This window comes from Sebastes umbrosus, chromosome 2 (genome assembly GCF_015220745.1).
Source record: "Sebastes umbrosus isolate fSebUmb1 chromosome 2, fSebUmb1.pri, whole genome shotgun sequence".
NCBI classification, from domain to species: Eukaryota; Metazoa; Chordata; class Actinopteri; order Perciformes; family Sebastidae; genus Sebastes; species Sebastes umbrosus.
Window position 1 is genome coordinate 28,871,978 of NC_051270.1, and position 20,333 is coordinate 28,892,310.

Consider the following 20,333-nt stretch of genomic DNA (forward strand, 5'->3'; position numbering starts at 1 on the left):
AGTGGTGTTTCTTTACTCCTACAATCAGCGAGCCGGTCACTCGGCCTGGCCTCCGTCCAAGTCCAATGTCATGTGGACAATCCTCTCCCATAAACATATGTTCACTCCGTGTCGTGATTGTGCTCTCACTGTTTTGTGATGAGATCTTGATTCAGCATCAGATTAACTCCACTGGTCCAGTCTTACAAGAACGACCAGATTTATGACTGAAAAGAACTATTGTGTGTCATCTTAATTCATGCAAACAAGCTGATAAACAACATGCAAACAGCAGTTAGGGAAGGTAACTAAGGACATTTAGTCAAGTACTGTACCTGAGTACAAATTGGAGGTACTTGTACTTTAATTGAGTATTTCTATTTCATGGCACTTTATGCTTTTACTCGACGAGGGAAATAATGTGCTTTTTACTCCACTACAATTATCTGACAGCTATAGAGCGTATCAACCGAATTGTGTCGCTAGGCAACAGCTTGGTTCCATGTTTACTTCCTGTCAGCTGATGTCATTCACATGCACTTCAAGAGGAAATAAACTGGGTCACATTATAATGTGATGTTTATAACTGTGAAATGATCTCTAGTTACTAGTTACTTTTCATATTAAGATTCTACATATATAACATGTGATGGGTTTATAAGATATGACGCTTTGTTATAGATTAAACTGACCGTTAGATCTCATTAGAGCTTCTTAGATGTGATGATTTGCTGCTTTTTCTCATCCTAAAGTATGTATAGTAATTAAGTAATAGTAACCTATAGTAATTTGGGGGTTTGGATTATTTGGTGCACAAAGCAAGATATTTGAAGGTGTCACTTTGGACTCTGGGTAATGATGAAAGGCATTTCTCACTATTTCAATAATTAATTGATTGTTGCAGCCCTACTGTAAATAGAAAGTTAAAAATTAGCTCTACCGCGACCAACTACAACAGTACAATTCTGTTAATGAATGCATCAGTACTAAAAATCTAATAATGTCATATATAATAGTACAACACTCACAGGGAACATTTGAGATACTTTAACTTTATGTACATTATGCAAATAATATTAGTACTTTTACTCAAATAACATTTTCAATGCATGACTTTTACTTATAATGTAGTATTTTTTTGTTTTGTTTAGCAATTTGTATTGGTTTTCCATTAAACCCATCATACATTATGCATATATTATAAATGAAAGTGTATACAAACATAGAAGAGTGGCATTATCTAACCTGTTACAATTAACAGGACACACACACACACACACACACACACACACACGCACGCACACGCACGCACGCACGCACACACACACACACACACACACACACACACACACACACACACACGCACACACACGACCCTCCCAACCATCCTCATTGTTCCCTTAAGTCCAAATCTTCACAAGATTTTTTTTAAATTCTTTAAATTTATTTTTACTGTGACACTATTAATACTGAGTATTTTCTCCACCACTGGAAGACAATTAGGAGTTCATTTTGTCCCAGTAATGAGTTGCGTGTGTTGTGTGTTGCTGCATGCAGGTTACAGGTGTTTGAGAGTGTGTGGGTTCAGTTGCTTGTGTAGGATTTCGCTGTTGAAACCAACAACAATAGCTGTGGTCTGTCTCTCTGCAGCCGTGGAATTCAGGTTGACTTGTGTTTTAGCGACGGCTTGGCAGTGTACAACTATTGACGGACGAATGTGCAGTCTGTGATGAAATGACGCAGCTTCATAATGCTGCACTGTTGTCAGATGTGTGGCAAACTTACAAAGCAACAGAAAGTTGTAACTTACCGTAGTGATTTGACAGTTGCATAAAAATAGCACAGTTCATGTATAGCGAGAAAGATTATACAATTTTGAGGCTGAATATTTTTACTTACTACTGTATAAACAAATGTGTACTGTAAAGGATAGGTTCACGTTTTTTCAAGTCTGTCTTGAAACAATACTAACTATGTCCAATATGTACATTGAAAGTGTTGTTGGTTCTCTTGTCCATACTGGCTGCAAAGAGATTCCCTCTAAAAGTAATGTATCATGTAAGTGAGTGAGGGACAAACTCCACAGTCCTCATTCTGTGTGAAAATTACTTCTAAAGTTCAGCTGAAGCTTATATGAAGATTTAGTCAAAGTATTTCCCTCTTTGTGTATCCACAAACAGAGTTTGTTTGCTGAACAAGGGTGGAGGGAATTTGGTACTAAAAACACAGTCAATTTCGAAGATCCCTACTTGAGTCGTGTAACTGAAATTTTGCTCCATAATGACATATCTTCTTTCAGATTAGTGGAGAGAAAACATCCAAAATACACATTTAGGTGTTTATTTTACTACTTTGTCTATTTGTATGTAGATTTCTCCTAAATTCAGTTGTCAAATGATTGTCTTAATGTTAGTAATCAACTGGGGAGGTTTCATGGCAATATCTATTAGTACATTTTTTTTTACCCTATTCACCTGGGGTGTCTCCCTTAAAGTATTAAGACAGACTTGAACAAATGTAACCCTATCGTTGAAAAACCTTCTACTTTAGCACAACGTTGTAGAGAAATTAGAGTATTTTCCAATGGGAAGGCTCGATGCCAAAATAAAAGGAAGTGACAACAGCTTCACGGATCTATAGCCTCTGATAAATCACTTGTCCAGTGATCTAAGTGACCTAATCCCAAAGGGAAGGGGCACATTGGACTGGCTGGCTGCTGACGTTACAATAAAATACACATCACAAGTGGCTTTGCTGGCTGTTGTGCCTTTTTTTTATTATCACTGTGTAATTATCCCCTCTCTGTTATCTCTTTTATAGCTCAGGCCTATGATGATTGATACTGTGCCAATACTGTGTAGATTGTAGAACATTGCAATAAATCATATCAATGCAAAAATAATCTGACAATAATAATCTGATAATCCTTCAGGTTATTTAATCTGAATTTATGGATCAATTTGCCTATCTGGAGGAATCTACTGAAACCAATATGATACCAATATAAATTATATGATTCCTTAACATAACTAACTGCATTTCTGAACAATAGCTTCCCTGCGTTACCTCACAGAAATGGACTCAGCTGCGTAAAATACATACGAGTTAAATATTAAAACTACGTGTTGATCATAAATGAGTTGACACAAGCGCTGAAAGCAGGTTTGTCCTGCTTTACTGAGGTATTCATCGTTCGAGGCGTCCAGCGGATGTTTACCTTGTGTTATTCTATAAAACCTGAGCAGCTTTACTAGTGTTACTACTAGTATTACTCAACGCAGAAACTCATGTTGGTGTTGATCTAACAGTAAGATTTGAGAATATGATGACTACACTCAGAAAGCAGGTCAGACCACGGCATGTAAACATACAAAAAGATCATCTACCTTTCACCTACGCACTACATTCAGCCATAAATATCATAATAATGACTCACAAAGGTCTCATAGCGAGCTATCCATCATCCTGATGGAAGTATTTGGGAGTTACAGGTTGTTGGAGTGGGAGACTTCCCCTTTATGTCCCACTGGGTCTGCAGAGGTCTGACAGCTGGACTCGGTGATAAAAAACAGCCTCCACTCCCACTTACAGACCTTTTACTGTTTACCACTTCATTATTAATGCTCATACATGTAGAAAAGAAATGGAGCACAGAAACGGGCCTTCCCATTGATGGTGACCACTTTTTTTGCATGCAATTAAAGGTCCCATATTGTGAAAAGTGAGCTTTTTGTGTCTTTTTGATTAATTAGCAGGATTAGGTGCTATATAAAAACTGTGAAAGAATCGAAACGCTCAATCCACAGAGAAATACACACAGCTCGTATTCAGAAACTCTGCCTTAAAACGAGCCGTCAGGATTTCTGTAATTTTGTGATGTCACAAATCTACAATACATAGACAATTACACAGTTTTACATGTAAACATTTTAACATTGAATTATATCCGGTTGCGGAGTATTGATGCCTTCAGTGGAACTCGTGAGCTTGTGTTTACAACATGGGAAGTCGTGTACACAATATGCTTTGTGTTCAAGTGGTTAAGTCGTGAGAACACCGCTGCTAAGCAACGGCAATATTAAAGTTACTGTTGGCGTCTAGAAGCCACAGAGGCTAACAATTTAGCAAGTTAGCAAGTGGATAACATAATGAAGGAAATGCAAAGCCATAATGACAGAGGAAAAAGATGAGGCCGTTGGGAATATCAACATCTTCCACAGACATGTTATAAAATTACGAAGAAAAACAATATACGACTAAAATGACAATATCTTCACTTATTGTGCACCGAAAAATGAACTTCGAAGGCCTCCGCCATTTCTGACAACGTCAACAAACACGTCACAACGCTGAGCTTTCAGAAACTTTCCACTTACGAGGTTGTGAATACCACAAGAGGGGGGCGTTCATATGGACTCTTCTTGTGAACACGGTAAACACGACCCCATTTGAAGGCACCATAAGTGAATGACATCAGCTGACAGGAAGTAAACATGGACCCAAGCTGTTGCCTAGCAACATAATTATATTGAAATGAGCTAAAACGGAGCGTTTCAGACAGAGGGTAAATACAGGCATATTCAGGCCGACAGTATGAGGAAAATAAAGTTGTTGTTTTTAACATTACAGCATGTAAACATGTTCTAAAAACATAAAATACAAGTTTGAACCTCAAAAAGGAGCACGATATGGGACCTTTTACAAAACTCCAAATGTACAAATTCACCTCAATTTACTGACAAAATACTGCTCAGATCTCTATTTTATTAATATAATTTTTCCATGCCTCTTATAGTTTGTAGGAAATCTTACTCAGGGAACAAAAACAATGAAACCTGGTACCATTACTACAGCTAGGGGGCAGCATGGCACTGTGACATTTTAACAGAAATGATCGCAAGCTGTTGTTATTTTTCTGTCCACCTACACTTAACCGCCAGAGTTGATCCTTCTAGTAAGACTTGTTCAACTTGTATGTTTCCTGTTTAGAACTGTGAAATAAAGAGCTCCGTGTGACAAAGACTAGACTGTACATTAGAAAACTCCCACAGTTCCCTCTGAGACGACTCTCTGTCGGCTGTCTACCTCTTTATTTCCCAGAGGTCACTCTGGTTGAAGTCACTCAAGCACATAAAGGAATCCCAGGAATGATCACCTTGTTAAGCACAAACACAACTTTCCCCTCTTAAGCCGTCCAGTCTGCAGCCCCTATTAGTTTACTGCTTGGCTTGACACAAGAGAGAGAGAGAGTGAGAGAGAGAGATAATACTGTGGCACTCGAAAGGTTGATTTGTTTGTTCCACACAGAATAGCAACAAATGAAGGTCGTGCCCTGCCGACAATAGCCAGTCAGCCAGTGTGAATAAGAAAGCCATCTATTCACCTCCTTGTTCTGCTGTAGTCGGCTAGTAAAGAAAGTTTTCAGACTGGGAAGTCTACACCCCCAGTTTTACTATTTTAAAACACAAAATCAAAGTAGATTAATGTGGCTGATAAACAGAAAAATACTCCTTCATATCGAAGTAAAAACAGATCTCTACAATACAAATACATACCTGTGCTGCAGCTCTACACCAGGAATAAATGTTTATTTACCCCGGAGACTGAAGGAGGTCAAAGCTCAGCACTGAAAGGTGATCAAGCCCAAACATGGTTTCATGTGCTTCATATGTTCCAGCAGGAAAAATACAGACACGCTGAGCACGAAATTAAAGATAAAGAGCCGCTATTGACACAGCTGCTTTGACCCCACTCAGATTTTATCAGAGGATGAATGAAGTCAGTGTACAGCCGTCACTAGACTGATCAAATCATCTCAGTCAAAACCTACTGCACACTTCTACTCCACCAGATGTCAGAGAGAAATATTGTACTTTTTACAATACTACATTTTCTTCTGATTGTTCTGAGTTACTTTGTAGATTTCATATTTTGCAGTGCAAACACTGCAGTAATTGGTGTCCTAAAAGTCATATACACTGTATGTATTTATGTATGTGTATTTTCAAACCGTTTGCTCTGTTTTACCTGGACATTTGCTTTAGTGCTGCCAGTGCAATGTACACACCTTCTGTCCTAAAAATTAAATAAACAGATAAAAAAAAAAAAGTTGAGTCCTTAAAGTCATATTTTTTTTTTAAAACAAGTGAAAAATTCTCACACTCATTCACAAGTAAATTTCTGTTGGAAACAGATTGAAATAATCAAACTAAACTGGCAGATTTTTCTTATTTTAAAAAGGAAAACCCAATATAATCATCAGATAAATAGTAAAATCAGCTCCACATTGATCAGGTAACATTAAAAAGCAGCATACATGTTAATTAATAACATGTTTTATATTAAAACACTCTGAAAAGGGCCATTATAACACTTTTTATACTTGAGTATAACTTCAAATACACTTGTAATGGAGTATTTTCAGTGGTGTTGATGATTTTTACTCAAGTAAAAGATCTGAATACTAACCCTAATTATATATAAATTTCTTAATCGATTAATATTTGCAAATTCATAAATACAGTAGATAGATTTTTCAATGAGAGAGAAGAAGAAGATAATGTTTAACTTTTGTGATCAGTATTTTTATACGTCTTAAAACATGTCTGGAAGGGATCTTTAAATGTTAAAATCAGGAAACAGCATGTGGGAGTAACTGGAAGTAATTTTATTTTAGTGTCAGCAGGATTTATGAACATACAAATGTGTACAAAGAGGTAGTGGCAGCAATTTGTCTTAATCCACTCTCCCTCCACAGGCGTCAGACTTCTATATATCCAGCACAGAGCCAACAGAGAGTGCAAATCATCACAGTGTAGCAAAACATCAAATGTCAGTTTATGTCATCTGAAGAAATTCCCTCATTCAGTTCAAGGAGAATTAGAGGAGGCCTGCACACGTACAAGGCTTTATGTACACAGAGGCACAATTCAAACACACATGCATGAAGTTATGTTCAGTATCAACACGGCCCCATTCAGGAGAGAAATCACCAGAGATAGAAGTTACATCAAAGTGTTTCCAGTATAAAAGAGATTAAATGGTTTTGATATGTGTGACTTCAGTGCTGCAACTACTAGAAGTCTGATTCAGAATCAATAATAATCACAGAAAAGACTAAAGAAAGTTAATTTAGGTATTGTCACATGATTGCACGAAGCAGCCTTTTCCAGTATGTAAAAGCAATACTGTGGTGTCACTAATATTTGGAGTAACCTGTGTGATAAAATTACAACAAATAACCATTGATAACATTTTCATGGATCTATTATTTGTATCAAATCATATAAAACTGTATAAAAATGAATGTGTACAAAGTCCCTCATTTGCTGTTCCCTAAAGCCATCACTGAGCCAGGATGTTGTGTATTCAACCATGAATAAATAAGAAAAAAAAACCCATCCTGACACTCCTCGCTTCATATCCTCGGATTTGATCTTCATTCATTTAAAAAAAAAAAAAAAAGTAGATATATTTTATTTAACAGAATGATATAAAAATGTATATTCAGATACTATTTGTAAATTTAACATATTTGATAGGCATAAAAAAAGTGAAGGTTAATAACCTCATATTGTTCACAAAGGCAGTACTGGTTTACAGTGCATTAAAGAGTGCATTTTCAAGTTTACTAATGCTAAGATAATCATGTGTAACTCATTTGTTAACAAAGGAAAATCCACTCACAATAGAAGTGATACATTTACATAAATGTAGGAATGTAAAATCACCAAATTAAACAGTATATACACTTCATTTCTACGGGACAGTCTAAAACTTTCATGATTTCATCCGTTAATCTCAGAGCCGCTCAAATAATACTGAGTGAATTTATGGAGACTGTGCCCAGAATTAATCACACAGATGTTTCGGTGTGACAGCACATGGCACGGATCTCCGGCTGTTTGGTCCGACAGTGACGCATATAAAGCAGCTTTATCCTTCACCTCGTGGATTTACAAAGCGAAGCTGGACAAGATGTTCTCCTGACTTGAGGAGCGCTTGTACCCCAACGATGAGCTGAAGTACGTCTCCCCGTCGGTGCTGATGTCGTCATCGTCGTCGTCGTCATCTTCCAGAGTGTTGAGCAGCGGAGCGGAGGTGGTCTTACGCCTGGATGACGGAACAATATTATAACTAAGACACTCAGAATATCTGTGTATTATTCTTTAACCTTTTATTTTAGTCTGTTACAGATGACAAATTCCTGCCTTGTTTTTATGTGTTTACCTGATCTCGTTCCGCAGAGCTTTGAGCTGACTCTGGAGCTGCTCGTTGGCCTCCTGTTGCTCATCCAGGTCTCTCTGCACCTTCTTCTTGCTGTGCTCCTGTCGGTCGATCTCTTCTTCGGCCTCGTCCATCTGCCGTTTCAAGGCCTTTAGACGCAGATTCAACTTCAAGAAGAACCAACACGCACGGAGTTAAAAGGGTTCAACACAGATCAACAAATATCACTCACTATATGGCTATTAATTTAATTGCAGTAAATTAAATTTAATGAGAGAGTGTGTATTACATACTTGGTCCTTTTGATCTTGCAATGTGTGCTGTTCTTCTTCACCTTGCATCATCATCTCTTTTACCTTCCTCTCTAGCCTGCGGTTCACCAGCTGCAGGTTGGCACGCTCCCTGAAATGCATGCAACGTGATCATTATCATCATACTGTGCATGTAGCGCAGCACATCATTCTGACTTGCTTAAAGATTTGAACTCAAAGAATTAAGAGCTGGTCAGATTCTCTACAAGGTTTGATTACCCAGAGTTGGATTTTTCCCTCTGAATAAGAAGAAAATGATTTAAATGTCACTGTAGAGTCCAACTGATCTACATCATTTAAATCAGTGGTTCTCAAACGTCATTCCCCCCTTTAGAGGAAGAAATATTTTCACGTCTATTTTCGTTTTACACAATATGCATATTAACTGTAACTTTCGTAAAATAACAATAATCTGTTGTTATCCTTCAGTTGACATTAATTATATAACTAATAATAGTAATTATAGTTTATTCAGTCATATGTTAAATGGTTTGGCAGGATGAGGGTTAAACTTATCAAACCACATTTTTATTGACGTGACTGCAATGTAATGTTTCTAAATGTCTTCTAATTTGTTGGGTCTCATACTGTCAGCTGTCAGAGCTTTCAGACATAAAATACACACCAGTCTCTCCTCATTTCCCACCGCTTTCATTATTATATATATATTTATATAAATAATTTATGGTGCTGTTGGATTGCTGCTAGACCAGCCCCGTTAATACAGGTGCGTGCGGGAGAGAAAACAGTTTTTAAGCTGGAAGGTAGGCTAATGTTTCTGTAGGTTTAATAATAATTAGAACGTTATGAATGAAGCCTCAAACTACTCAGTTTGTCCCTGTCAAATATCTGTCCATTCTGTAAATGTACAGACTGCCTGTCTGAAAGAACACCATTGCTACCATGGATGTATAAAGAGACGATTTGTTTACTGTTCCGCCGTGAAAAAGATTCCAACGTCAAAACATTAATTGCGCATCACATTTCCCCCCCGGTCACGTGCACCCCACCTGTCATACCTCTGCGGCCCACAGTTTGGAAAACACTGATTTAAATCAATATTACAGTTGTGATCTCCTCCTATATAAGCTCCAACGTTGAAGCCTAAATCCATCGATGGCTATAAGTATAAACTATAACTTTCATCTGGAAACTAGAAGTCCCATCCTGGCTGTCATAGGCAACCTAATGAACCTCTCTACTTTTCAGTCAACTCTCCCCCCTAAAGGTTTCCTCTTCCATCACCTCGACCAAAGCACACCTCATCTCTATTCCCCATCGCAGCCTTCATCTCACCTTTCCTCCCCCTGCAGCCTCTCCTCCAGCTCATGTACGCGATCCTCCAGCTGGGCTACCAGGCCCTCTTTGTTGGACTTGTGGGAGCCTTCTAAATGAGCCACTCTGCCCTTCAGGTCTTTGGTCTAGAGAGGTCACCAAGAGAGAAATAGTGAAGGGGCAATAAAAGCACTTTCACTTTCTAAATGTACGTTTATACCATATTATCAGTGTATCAAAAATATGAATTGGAAATTGACATGAGAATGGATACTATCAAATGAAAATGATGAAAAGACATATGAATGAAATGAGTTGGTGCTTTGTACTGTAGAGCAACGCTGTATGAGTGTGTGTGTGTGTGTGTGTGTGTGTAGTTGTTTTCCTCCAGACAGGAGAGTGTGTACCTGTCTCTCCAGAGCCATCTTGTCACACTCCAGGTCCTGTCTGCTAGACCTCTCCTGCAGGAGTTCATTCCTCATCTGCTCCACCTGTCAAGGTGAGTCCAGACACTGTCATTGCTACGGTCCCACACAGTCTGATGACAATTATTATCAGATACCGTCTGAGTCTCACTCGCACCAGAAACCACTGTAGCGCTCAGTGACTCAAAATGCCAAACAATAGAGGAGTTAATGCTGAAAGGGCCTCAGTTAATTGGTGAACTGGATTTTCTTGATTGGCCACATTCCACTTTTTGTTGAAATCTTCATGTAAGCTCAGTGACACGGGGTTGTAGTAAAAAAAATAGATGAAATAAATCAATGATAGTAGTTTCTATAAAGAAAATATAGCTGTGGGATTCAGACTGTATATAAAATAGTGAACTTGGCAACATATTTTGTGTAAGGTGTGTGTGATTATAGAATATTAAAGGAATCACCACTTTTCCCTGGCATTGACTTTCCTGTTGCACATTGCATAACTGCGCAGGTTCACAACCATTTTCCTTATTACACTTATTTATTGTATTTATTATATACCTGTCTCTTTTATCTATTTCTTTAGAAACTTCTTTTAATGGTGTGTCTTGTCTGCTGTATATTTTGTTGGGGAGAATGATATTTTGGTTTTACATGGGGTTAAGTGAGAGTATGATTTTGTTACCAGGCTAGCTGTTTCCCCCTGCATCCGTTTTTTTATCCAACGTATTTCTACTACATTTTTAAGTTATACAAAATACAATTTCAAATGTAGTTTGAAATATTTTAACAAAATCCCGTCCTACAAGTAACCCTAACCTATTGCACCATTGCAAATTTACAATATGATATATCAAAACATAAGTTCAATAGTAAGTATGATTAACGATTTATAAACACACAAAGAATACAAATGAGATTAAAAAAAAGAAGAAGAAGAAGATAAAAATTAAAATTAAAATAAGATAGAAAAAAAAATTAAAAAGGTAGGAGGTAAGTAAAGAGAGGGGTTATATCTCTACATATGAAATGTCTGAGGCGTCCATCTTTTCTACCTCATCCCGAACTGGTTGCCAAATAGTGTAAAAGTGTAAAAGCTGAGGGCACAGCCTCTTGTAGCAAGGAATTTTTTCTAGTGTCAGATGATGCATAAAATCTCTAATCCATAGATTAAAAGTTAAAAGAAATTTTCCTTTCCATTTAGGTTATCATGTTTTTGTCGTAATGGTTGAGACAGAGATCCCGTAGTAACGCGCCAAATATTGCTATTATGACGAGAGGTTCTATGGATATTTACCTTTATATTTAACAGACAGATATGAAAGTGGTATAGAGCGTCTCATCCAATCCAAGAAAGTGAATAAGTGTATTTCCCAAAATGTCGAACTATTCCTTTAATACTAATCTGGTGTCATCATATATCCACTCAGTGAACACAAAATCAACTCAGAGAGGCCTTTACTGCATGAACACGACCGCTCAGTGATAGCCGGGTTCAAAAGAAGGGAGGATGAAAAGAAATCGATACAGCGGTGATGGTTCTTTCTTTGTGAGGGGAGCTTAGAATTGGTGATATTTTATGCCAATTAGTGGGTGACAGTGGGCTGCTCTGATGAACGATGGCCCCTATAACTGGTGCACCCAGCACAGTGCTTGAGGGAGCTGAATCAGCAGACTGGAACATACAGCGAAACTAATCTGCTTTGTGAGAGACGGCAGGAGAGGAGAGGGGAGATTACTCTCATTTAGACAGGAGAGGAGCACCTGGTGCCAGGAGAGACGCAGGTGTTCTTCCTGCTGCCTCTGCTGCAACCCCACCACCCCTCCACCCCACCACCCCTCCATCCTCCATCCCATAGCCATACACCCCCCCTCCTTCCCACAGACATTAGAGCACACACACCAGCACATACCCGCATGCACGTCTGTGTGCGTGTGCTCTGACAAACACACACCACTAGCACTACTCCACTCTGACTGCACAAAGCTCGAGTGTTGCCTTGACAACCGACCTCAGCCTCATGCTGAACCAATGCCACTTTGTCACAACGCCACTCTTTTCTCCCTTGCCAGGAATTTTATAAAAGGGAAACCATTTAAGGAGATTTTAAATACTCTACTCAACCACACTAAGCCTCTCTTGATGTCGCTACGCACATTCATTTAAATTTTTGAGTCACAACCTTTGAATCTGTGTCAGTTCCAGACGGAGAGGAACCTGTAGCCTGTGTTTGGATCTCACAGTTGTACATATAATATTTAGGAGACGCAAAAATGTAAAGCGGCGTTATTCAAAAATCTCCAGAACCAACATCCTCCCTCTGATTAGTAAGCACTCTCCCACGAGCAAACAACAATCCTAAAAGCACATGTACTTTATCTAAATCTTTCCTCGCAGTGCCTCCGTCAGCAGCTTTATCTGGTGGGAAGGAAAACTGGAGCATTTGCTTGCGAGGATATAAAAACTGACTTCAAGCACAAGAACTGGATTTGTTCTCGAGATGAATGAAGTTACTGAGCGTAATTTCCAAGTGAACTCCGCAACCTGAAAAACTTGAGACATTTGGCAGCTCGCATATTTTGGCTCGAGCGGCGCATTAAGAGGGGTCTTTTGTGACTGATGCATGAAAATTGGATAGGCGCTCTTAGACCACGCTGGCAGGCCGCCAACCTGAATGATTATGCAAGATCACCTTACAAAGCAATAACCCGTCGTCCACTTTATCCACACCAGAAATAAACTGGGAATGTTACAGTGTGGATATTATACACACCTGAGAGTGAGCACATACACCGAAGCACTGATATAACCCATCACCCTGCCTATAAACAATGTGAATTGACTCTTTCAGGACTTTGTTGAAATTGTTTTGTGGAGATCCCATGTCACAGAGATTAATGATTGCGGTCATGATGTTAGAGGTGGAAGACAAAGCAACAGGAGATCTGGATATCATTTACAGGTTGAGATGGAACAGAGACACGTCTGTGTGAACTACAGTGAACATGGACAGCAGGTCACCCACACAGGTGAGCACTGATAATGACAATGTGTTGAGTGTGTTGTACCTGCTCTCTTCCTCGGTCTATCCTGTTCATCAGCTGGTCTCCACTCTGACGCTCCTCGTCCAGGTCTAACTCCAGCTGAGCGATCCTGTCCTGCAAAACGAAGCGGTTGCATCCGTACGGTCAGTTAGTGTTGCTATCTGAATCTAATCACTTGTAGCTGAGGTTTACTGAGGTGTTTAAGTGTCCTAAATGGTTTTCATAAGGACCTTTTTGCAACGATCTGACATCATCACGTCTACTAATGATAAACCCTTTATCAGTGGCTTTAATTGACATCTTTATGTACCTCCATGAGTTTGACGTGTCGAGCTTTGTCCTCTTTAGAGTTGGCCTTTGCCTCAGCCTCCACCTCCAGATCATGAACCTTTTTCTCCAGCGTCGTCTCCCTGAGCACGGCCTCGTCTCGTTCCCTCCGACACTGCCGCAGTTCGTCCTCCCGTTGCAACAACTAAAACGAAATGCATCAACATACTTCACATTTGAAAAATTGCTGAAACTTGCTTATTGCTAACACCTGTATAAATACCTAGACCACATCTTTTTACAGAATTGATTTTATTTTATCCCTGAAGTTCAGTAAAACTGGTCTAGTAGGGGTTCTGTGTCTCATTAAAGGACCCTCAGCATGGTTAGAAATACTTCTTGAAAGTCCATCTCCCTGTTAGGTCATACGTCATCTACCATCTCATATTAAACACACTGTATATACGTTTTTACACATATAAATGTTTTTTTATTACCAATGTGTGAACAGGTTGTAACCTAACCCTAAAAAATGAGACCTTCCGTGACGTTCTGAGGTTCGTCTATCAGCTTGTAAACTGCTTTTAACGTGAAGAATGAGGGCCGTTTTTTTCCTGTAAAATCCAACGTATGGGACGTCATGTGCGCTCGCGAGAGCCTTTACTCTCTTCAGCTCCGCAACAGGTCTAACAGTGTGCAACTAACCGCTAACGCCAACAAACGACCAGCCCCCACCACAAGTCAGACTCCAACACAAACTCCACGGAAGCACAAATAAACTGAAGCTTGTCTTGCAAAACAGGAACGCCAAGCATGTGAAATATATAGTGATATTGTGTTTTTAGTGTGTGTCGCACTCACTGTTTTGACCGATGCTCACTCGCGTCTACGTAGTGCGAGCACAAGCACGAGCAATGGGGCGCTGACTTTCATCGACTTAACGGCCACAGGTGTAACTGTTAAAAAGCCATTTCTGATTCTAACATATAGCCCCTTTAAGTAGCCTAAGTATCACCGCTATAGCGATGACCAACAATTTAGTTGCAGCTTAGGGAAATGATATAGTTCCCCTGAGTGACTAATGAATCCAGTGCAGCTAGTTTCCCCCTGTGTTCGTTCAGCAGCAGTGCCCCCCACAGTTGGAAAATTGCCCCCATTGCTTAATGCTAAGACAATGAACATTTATCATCTGCCCTTATGTCTCACCCAGAACAAATATTTGGCCATTAGTGCAGAATTATTCCATATTTCATCATATAAATACTTAAGTGAGACCTAATTTAAGTAATGGAGCTACGCTGTGCATACAAAGACTTAATAATAAGTGTAATAGGATAATTGTGCATCTTCTCTCAGGCACCTGAATAACAATAAGTGACTTAAGAAATGAATAAATTACTATAATTAATGAATTAATAAAGCAGATCTAGGGCTATGACTTCCTGCTGTTTTATGCTGCCTTCCTGGACAGATCTGTCTTGAAAAGAAAGACTTTTAAAGAAGAAGCGACATGCACTTGTAATTTTGGTGACAGTCGGCAAAGTTTACATGGGTGGACACGGACGAGGCATTTGAGAGCAGCTGGGAAAGTGGACTCACTAGGCCCAGTCCAGAGCCATCAGTTTCTCAGGAGAGGTGGATGAGGAGGATGTGATTCCTGCCAGCGCAGCTTTCACAACAATGATATCACATCACTGACATCCTTCCTCCTCTTCCTGTGCACCAGCTGGACAAAGATACATCAGCATGGATGTGGACAGGAAAAGAGGATGCTGCTGACCACGTCCTTACATATACACTTTACTCACAAGCACATGTAGAGCTGAAAGCCCATATCAGCAACATCCAGATCAGTGAATACGTAGAATTGAGTGGCAGCATGTTATGCATGTCAAATAAAGTTTGAAATCAATGACTACAGTTTCCAGTAGAAAGTTCCTCCCAGATAATGAAATGTCCATCCATCCATTTGCAACCGCTTATCCCGTTAGGGGTCGCGGGGGGGGGGCTGGAGCCGATCCCAGCCGACATTGGGCGAAGGCAGGGTACACCCTGGACAGGTCGCCAGTCCATCGCAGGGCTGACACATATAGACAGACAACCATTCACACCTACGGGCAATTTAGAGTCCACAATTAACCTAACCTGCATGTCTTTGGACTGTGGGAGGAAACCGGAGTACCCGGAGAAAACCCACGCTAACACGGGGAGAACATGCAAACTCCACACAGAAGGGTCCCAAGCCGGATTCGAACCTGCAACCCTCTAGCTGTGAGGCGCCAGTGCTAACCACTGCACCACCGTGCAGCCCTAATGAAATGTCAATACTCTTTTTTTTCTTTGCTCGGAGGCCGCTTGAGTTTAAGATCAGGGCATAGCCTGCCAAACCCTCTATTAAAAAGTACCCAGTGGAGTTTCATTATAAACAGACATGGCTTTGTTTACAGGATTAGAGTTATGGTACATTGTTTGTCTCCTTAAGGTCTAACAAACATGCTGAATGCATTTCCTACCTCAGAAAAAAAATTGCAAACCCCTTTTTTAATGTTTTCCAGTGTTTACATCGGCTTGTTTACATTACATTACTTCATAGCACCACTAGTGGTTAAACAATTTTCTTTGTTTCATCCTCTTCTTTTTACATAACAACATCCAACCTCAAACACATCCCACTTTGAACTTGCTAAAACAGAAAACGTCATGTTTGTACTTGGTGTGCAGCTCTGGAAAACAGCAATATGTTCTTGCTACAAATCAGCGGAAGGACAGTATAATGACGTTGGCTCATCACACGTACAAAAAAGTCAAAAACACCTCCAAAGAAAATCATCTTTTTACATTTGCTGCCTGAAATGAGTCATCAATGATATCTTATTTACAGACCTTATATCTCAACCCTAGAGGCAGCACTGAAACCAGGGATCTTTTATGTAGTGTTATCTGCACTACTCCTTTGTTTCTATGGGCCTTTTCTCCTTTAACAGCATTATATCTATTATACATGTACTGAAGCATTTCTGCTTTCACTGAACTATAAAACTGTTTCTGTGTGTTCACCATAAATACAATCTCAACTGCCCCGCCTAGTTAAATAAATGTTTGAGAAATACATAAAACCCTCTTCCTAACAGAAATGATTCAAACTCATCTGTTCCTACTTTCAACAAAAACATTCTTCACATTCTTAAGTGCTGACCAGGATAAATTGCTTGAATGCAAACAATGCAAAGTGGTCACAGGCTGTTGAGTTTCACCATTATGGTGTTGTGACCACACATCAAAGGATTATAAAGGAATTCTCCATATCTCTCTGCAACCATTAATTTTGATAAAAGAACAGAGATTTTCTACGGCTTTACTCGGCTCAACTGCTTTACTTTAATGCTATGTTTTGGGTTTGTGAGGACAGCAGGGAGCAGAAATACCGAAGTGATGACATCGCTCTCTGAGAGGAGAGGGTGATGTTGGTGGGAGGGGTCAAACTGGTTGAGTGAAAACAATGGCTCATCATCTGCATGGGAGGGCTCAGTTGGGCTGACTAATGATGGCCTCGATTTGACCACTCTGACCATGAAAGCGATGTCAGCATTCAAATCTGTGACTCCTCTCTGAGGGACCATTACGTAGCAAACTGTACCTCTTCTTGCAGGGTTTTGGTGGCCAGTAGGCACTTGTCCAGCTCCAGTCCTCGATCCTTCAGAAGCCTCGTCAGATCCGTCAGCTCCCGACGGTTGTTCTCTTTATAAATATTGATTTGCTCCTGCAGCTCCAGAGTGGACGACTGGGACGCCACCACAATATCGTTCATCTGCAGGCACAGTGAGGTAGAGTGCAGGGTGAGAGACATAAAAACGTGGAAAAAAAGGAGCACTTGACCTCTTCATTGTTTAAATAACTCATTATTTAAGAACTACTCCACTCTTTGCTAAAAAAAAGATAAGAGATTCATTAGACTCAAATATGAATGAATTAACGCATTTTACGAAAATGCAACCTGCCATCTGAGACTACCTCTACTCATGCGTCGCCTGCTGGGATGAATGTTACTGTACTATTAGACTCAAGTACACTCACCTCCCTCTGAAGTTTTTCCACTGTGCGGTCCAGCAGCTTCCTCTCATCCTCCATGTCGTTCTTCATGTGCTTGAACTGCTCCTTCTGAGTCCTCTCTTCTTGTAACCTCTCCTCCATGCTCTTGTGTTCAATGCTCAGTTTGGAAAAGTTCCTCTATAGAAGGACGCAATTTTAAAGATGTCAAACCGTCCTTGTTATAAAGATTTCTCTACATGCAGTGTAGCACAGTGTTACTGATCTCACCTGTACATCCTCCAACCGAATGGTCAACGCTCGATTGGCACGGGCCGCCTCCTCTTCTTGCTCCTTAATTTCAGCCAAAGACTCTTCCAAATGCTTTTTCTCTCTCTGTTAAGCAAACATTATAAGACATTCATATAGTGTAATATGCTACAGTGGCAGTATAGAACTAAACCAGCAATATAATAAAACTAGCAGTGACTGACTCCGTCTTCATGCATCATGACCCCTCACCTCCACTCGGCCAGCTCTGTCCCCATGCCTGCTCTCCTGCAGCTTGGCCTCGTCGATGAGGCGGTTGAGTTTGGCCACCTCATTTTCCAGCTCCTGCGCCCGCCTGCGCAGCCGCTCGGCCTCTTGGGTCAGCCGTCCCGTTTGGCCCTCCGCTGCACCCTTGGCTGCCTCCACTTCGGCCTTCTCACGGACCACTGCTGCGCTGCTCTGCAGATCACAACAAGACACGAGGCCTCAGTACAAAGGAAGCAGGAGTCTGTGACACTCAATGGAAAGCGGAACAACGATGCATGATGGAACATTTGAGACTCTCTGAAACGCCTCGTGCAACAAAAAGCTATTTGAAACGCTCAGTTTCTCACTGAACCTTTGTTGCTGTGGAGACAGAATAACAATGTCCTCCTGTGATTCTCTCACACTTCATAATAAAGCACAAATGAAGGCAACTAAATCTGAGCTTTCATTAGCCTCTGCTGATTGAGGGCCACACAAAGTCAGCAGGCTTGCAAGACAGACCTGCTAGTCTCCTGTGTCACTAGATTCAAAGTTTTTCCACCTGATATACTGCTGTGAGACGGCTTTTTAGACAAGTGTCGTGACCGTGGCAGGGACAGAGTTAATGGGGAGTCCCTGTATCCAAATTTATGAATGAAAAGTGTGCTTTGGCTCAGACATTTCATGGTGGAGTGCAGACCAGGAGAGAAAGAGCGGGAGACAGGCGGAAATGCATATCTGTGCAAAAGGAGACAAAGACAACTGAGAGCAGCCACATGACTCAATCAGTACAACTGATTACAGGTTTCAGCTGCGATGACACACTTCCAGTGAACAACAGCGTCTGTAGACAACAGCGGTTTCTTTGGAACCAATATCATTTTGGAACGGAGTTGGAATGTTAGGAAACCGGTTTGGCTGTTTATCTCAGGACAGTGAGGTACAACAACACAACAGAAGACATCTGCAAAATCTATAGCTATTGTTTCACTTCATAACAGAGCTAAAATATTAAATTACATAAACACTCAAGATGTTAAAATGTGTAAATAAAGTCCAATGCTGTCTTTTCTTTCTGCACAGGCAGGCTAATCTCTTTGACATCCAAGTACGTCACAGCATGTGTGTGTGTGTGCACAAAAGCGTGACAGCACACACACACACCCTTCTGCCTTGAAGAACCAACTGACTGAGTTGTAACCCAGCTGGTGACACACTGATGAAAGGTGACACAGAAATGTGCATCAATACAAACAGTGGAACTAAAAACTGGTTTTCAGGCAGTATCTGTTTGTAGTGCAGTAAACACACCTTCCTGCTAAATGACATCACAATCAGCATGAAATCATGAAATATGGGTTCCTCTGACTTTGATATATCCGGAAAAACCTTCACGTACCCCTTTGAAAAAGCACAGAGAAACAAGTTATCAGTGGATTTTAGATGTCATGAGATTTTAACTGCAGCAGGCAAACGTGCATAGTTTTGTGAGCACTGTAGTTAGTGTCACTGGGCATTTGAGGGAAGTTTTGAAGGTGGTAACTTATTTACAAATGCTAAGTTTAGTTTCTGCTGAGATCCAAAGTCTACCGGTTTTCCCCCCTTGATGCCTTTTGAAAGGTGAAAGGCGCTCGTTGATCAGCTCGTCTTGTTGTCACTGTGCGTGAATATAGGCACCTCCTGTACTAGAAAGGTGACGGGTGCCTCCCTGCTTCAGTGGCAGCAGGCCAGTCAGACCTGTTTCTCCTGTCTCCGCAGAGCCGCCCTCATCTCCGCCTGACTGGGTCATTTAGTTTGGTCAAAGGAGCGAGGACTCATAACTGCCAAATACAGAGATAACACTGTTTTACCTCTCAAGATTAGCCAAAGAAATGCATATTAGACAACAAGTAGCAGATAAATAATATAAGACTTTACTGTCCTTTACAGCCTCAGTATAATAAGGTACAATTCCTCAGCACCACAAATTACAGTCTGCAAATTACCATCCTGTTGATTCAACACCTCTCTAAAACAGGTTCATCAAAAACTCAACATGATAATTAGCATGTAGAAGTAGGAAACAGTTTTCTGAACTGATGCATCTGCGGTGTGGGCCCGGACGATCGGGTCTCTCTTGTGTTATATTTCTGGGTTACAGCAGCGTCCTCATGTTACTCTGAAAACTCACGTATCAAAGCGTTTCCCTACAATAATAAAGCATTGACAGTGTGTGTCAGTGCTCCATTTTAACAACATACACAACACGTTCGGCCCTCACATTTCT

General features: G+C 40.4%; 1 protein-coding gene and 1 long non-coding RNA gene across 4 annotated transcripts in view; one reads left to right on the top strand and one right to left on the bottom strand.

Moving 5' to 3' along the window:
- Positions 1 to 6,625: 6,625 nt before the first annotated feature.
- The window catches only part of cgnl1 (cingulin-like 1), a 33,845-nt gene continuing 20,137 nt past the window's right edge, over positions 6,626 to 20,333 (bottom strand). For 2 of the 3 annotated variants that reach the window (XM_037746720.1, XM_037746713.1), the window contains 11 exons: positions 18,074 to 18,280; positions 17,843 to 17,947; positions 17,600 to 17,752; positions 17,163 to 17,333; positions 13,569 to 13,730; positions 13,283 to 13,372; positions 10,199 to 10,282; positions 9,813 to 9,937; positions 8,499 to 8,607; positions 8,209 to 8,372; positions 7,935 to 8,091 (listed from right to left, as the gene is read on the bottom strand). In XM_037746720.1, coding sequence (XP_037602648.1) covers positions 7,935 to 8,091; positions 8,209 to 8,372; positions 8,499 to 8,607; positions 9,813 to 9,937; positions 10,199 to 10,282; positions 13,283 to 13,372; positions 13,569 to 13,730; positions 17,163 to 17,333; positions 17,600 to 17,752; positions 17,843 to 17,947; positions 18,074 to 18,280 — 1,527 coding nt within the window. Of the gene's footprint in view, positions 8,092 to 8,208; positions 8,373 to 8,498; positions 8,608 to 9,812; positions 9,938 to 10,198; positions 10,283 to 13,282; positions 13,373 to 13,568; positions 13,731 to 17,162; positions 17,334 to 17,599; positions 17,753 to 17,842; positions 17,948 to 18,073; positions 18,281 to 20,333 lie in introns of all 3 variants that reach the window. The other variant, XM_037746705.1, reaches the window with a different exon arrangement.
- Positions 14,078 to 14,524, top strand: LOC119474618. The gene is made up of 2 exons (XR_005203599.1): positions 14,078 to 14,153; positions 14,311 to 14,524. It is a non-coding gene; the product is annotated as an uncharacterized LOC119474618 (long non-coding RNA).